This window comes from Gekko japonicus, unplaced genomic scaffold (genome assembly GCF_001447785.1).
Source record: "Gekko japonicus isolate JY-2015 unplaced genomic scaffold, Gekko_japonicus_V1.1 scaffold3667, whole genome shotgun sequence".
In the NCBI taxonomy this organism is placed as follows: Eukaryota; Metazoa; Chordata; class Lepidosauria; order Squamata; family Gekkonidae; genus Gekko; species Gekko japonicus.
In genome coordinates, this window is record NW_015162070.1 from 35,584 (window position 1) to 38,916 (window position 3,333).

A 3,333-nucleotide genomic window follows, 5' to 3' on the forward strand; every position below is an offset into this window, starting at 1 on the left:
CCACTGCCAGGTCTGCCTTTTTCTATCTGAGGCAGATCAGGCAGTTGGCCCCATATCTCACCCCCAGGACCTGGATACAGTGGCAATGTTCACTTCCAGACTAGATTATTATAACTTTTTCTGCGTGGGGCTGCCCTTGACTCTGCTCCAGAAGTTGCAGCTAGTGCAGAACGCAGCAGAACAGGTGTTGACGGTGATGCTTGTGTGGGCTCACATCCACCCTGTACTGCGTGAACTGCACTGGCTGCCTATTGAATACTAGATCCGTTTCAAGGTGCTGCTGCTCACCTTTAAAGCCCTATACAGCCAGGGGCCAGCATACCTTTGAGACTGCCTCTCCCCATATGAGCCCTGTAGAGCACTGAGATCTACAAATCAACACCTTTTGATAACCCTGGCCAAGGAACATCCAGCTTGCCTTCACCCCATCTGGTGGAATGAGCTCCCTTATGAGATCAGGGCCCTGCTGGTTTTACTACAATTTCACACTTCCTGTAAGATGTAGCTCTTCCGCTGGGCTTTTAGTTGAGGCAGCAGACATCCCCCCCATTCTGGTTGGCCTCCCCATCAGTGGCCTGGATTTGAACAGCCACCTGGGAACCCACACTCCCGTTCCGTTTTAACTGCTGAGACATTGATCATATTTTGCATGGCATTTTATGATTTTGTACTGTTTTATCTGTTGTTTTAAAGTGGTTTTAATTGTACTGTAAATTGTGCAAATATTGATGGAACCCACCCTGAGCCTGCTTGCGGGGAGGGTGGAATACAAGTCCAAAAAATAAAATAAAATAAAATCACTAGCACCATTGAGGCTGGGGACAGACAGGGAGATGGCACACAGAGACTACCTGACCAAGGCTGGGGATAAGGGATATGGCCTCACAGGGAGCTAACAAAGACCCATAGAGTGATTTCAGCTAGTGATTCAGCTTTATTCGAACAAGCACATAAACGCATTCAGGAATCAGAACAACTTAACATTGGAGCTGGGCTCCTTTTAAACATACCGGGCTAATATAGCCACTCCTACTATTTACATAACAACCAATCAGATTGCATAGATAAAGGCGAATCAGTGTCCTTCCTGCTCAGGGAACAGCTCTCCCGTGATTGGTCGCTGTTTTGAAGCGACCAATAGTTTGTCAGTATCGTCGGAGCCCTAGCTGGCTCGAAGCTTAACATGGGAAGTGTATTAAGCGATTCATGTTATGCTGTCAGTACATAACAGAATGCAGCAGTCCCGGCAAGCTAGCACCCCACCCCCCACCCTTATGGCAGCATATCTGACACTTGTGGGATTTTACTTGTCTCTGGGCTCTAGGACGCATCACTATTTATACATCTTTTCTCTATGCCAGAGCCCTACAGCCCAATCCTGTGCAGAGTTAAGTATACCCAATCACTTTGAACTCACAGCCAACTCTGCATTGGATCAGGCAACCATCTTATGTACAGTCATTGTGTATGTAGGCCTGGTCTTGAGAAGCAGGAGAATGAGGTGTTAGAAGTGGTAATGGGCCATGCCACTTCAGATTTCAGGTGGAGAGAGTCTTTAATACACCCCAGGTAAAAACTTATTACAATTTCCTAAAAAGTATATGAGAGAATATTTGCATGTGTGCTAGTTTTCGTCTTGCAAAGAATCATTAATGCAGAAGAACTCTGAACAATGTAGTCCCCTCACCTGCAGTCTGAAATGATACAGCCCATTCCACCACTTTAGTACTCTGTCATCTCATACTGCTGTAGGTGCAGACTAGCCCTTGGTTCTACATAAACATGCCAAGGATTGTACAGTATAGCTGTATATATCAAGACAAGGACCTCTATCATTATAATGTTCTTTATTATTGGTGAAGTATCAAAAGTGATAATTAATATCATTAATTCCAAGCTACCAATTAGCACCAGTGAAAATGGATATTCATTACACAGAGACCAAATGCACACTGATGTACAAACAGAACCCTAGGATTACTTCATTAACAATAATTTTCTCAGTTAATCTACTCAATGGACATCTGCAGAGTGCTATCTATGTCAGGCCTGTGCATTATGTCCCACTGGGGGCTTATTAATCCCCTAAACAGGCAACAAAGCGGGGTGCTTATCAATTCTGGCAGGATGCAATTAATGATATGTGATCACTCTTCTGCTCTCGATTCCAAATTGCAAGCAGGACTCCCATAGAACTGGGGGGGGGTCACTTTTTATAGAGCACTCAGAATCATCCTAAAGCACATTGCAAATGTTTTACACATACAGGGTCTCACACTGCATTCCCATGTCTGTCTTCCATTCCTCTCATCCAGCCATCATCTGCCAAATACTAGGGAAGAAATTAATTTAAAAGGATTCCACATGGGGTCAGGAAAGTGCACCCCCTCCAGAGCCGCAGCAGCAGCAAGTGGTGCAGGAACTGGTAGGAACAGTGTCCACAGAATCTGTTCCCATGCTTTTCACTGCTGTGCAAGGAGGAGTGCAAGGCAGAACCCTACACCTCATAGGAGACCTCTGTAGCAGCAAGCACCATGGCTACCTCTCCATCACTGCCCACTGGTGGCAACCAGAGGACCTCTCTGTCTGGACTGTTCTGAGGCATTGTTCTGCCACTGGGCTTCAAAGTGGTCCTCCTACATGCACAGAGGATGGATGCAGACCACAAGGCACAAAACATTGCCGCCATGTGATACAGAGTAGCCTGAGGGAGTGGGTGGGCGGTGGCAACATTGACCATGGCTACATGGTCACGTACACTGGCACCAACATGCTGACAGTGGTGAAGGTTGCGTGCCTCAAGGGCATTATCTGCCTGGCACAGATGCTTCACCTGCTCAGGTGCTCAGGAGCACTGTCAAGGCCACCTGGGATGCTGCCACCCTTGAGATGTGGGACTTGCTGCAGACCTGCTGGTGCCTGGCTGACTATTTTTCATGCCGCATCAAGTCTGCCTGTCTGCTGTATGAGAGGAAGGGGTAGGGGAAAGAGCCTGAACACCATCTCATCCTGGACTTACCCACCCACTGGAACTCTACCCACACCATGATTGTGTGTTTGGTGGAGCAGAAGAGCGCGGTGAAGGGTGTCAACTCCTCCATGACCATCCTGCTTGGGGAAAAGGAGCTCAGCAACAGCTCCAATGACTGGCTGACCCTCTCTCAAGTGGTGTGTGGCCTCAAGACCTTCCAGGACACCACTGACATGCTCTGTGCCCATACGTCCAGCCTGGGCCAAGTCATCCCCTTAATTTGAGGGATGGACCAAGTGCTGGCCTCTGCACTGCAGCTGGGCTCTGAGGGTATGGCTGTTCTCCAATGGGTCACGGCCTTG

General features: G+C 47.9%; 1 protein-coding gene across 1 annotated transcript in view; it reads left to right on the forward strand.

The window, feature by feature from the left end:
* The window catches only part of LOC107105631 (sulfate transporter-like), a 21,314-nt gene extending 18,332 nt beyond the window's left edge, over positions 1 to 2,982 (forward strand). Inside the window, exon 5 of the mRNA XM_015405630.1 lies at positions 2,825 to 2,982. Coding sequence (XP_015261116.1) covers positions 2,825 to 2,982 — 158 coding nt within the window. The remainder of the gene's footprint in view (positions 1 to 2,824) is intronic.
* The last annotated feature ends 351 nt before the right edge of the window (positions 2,983 to 3,333 follow it).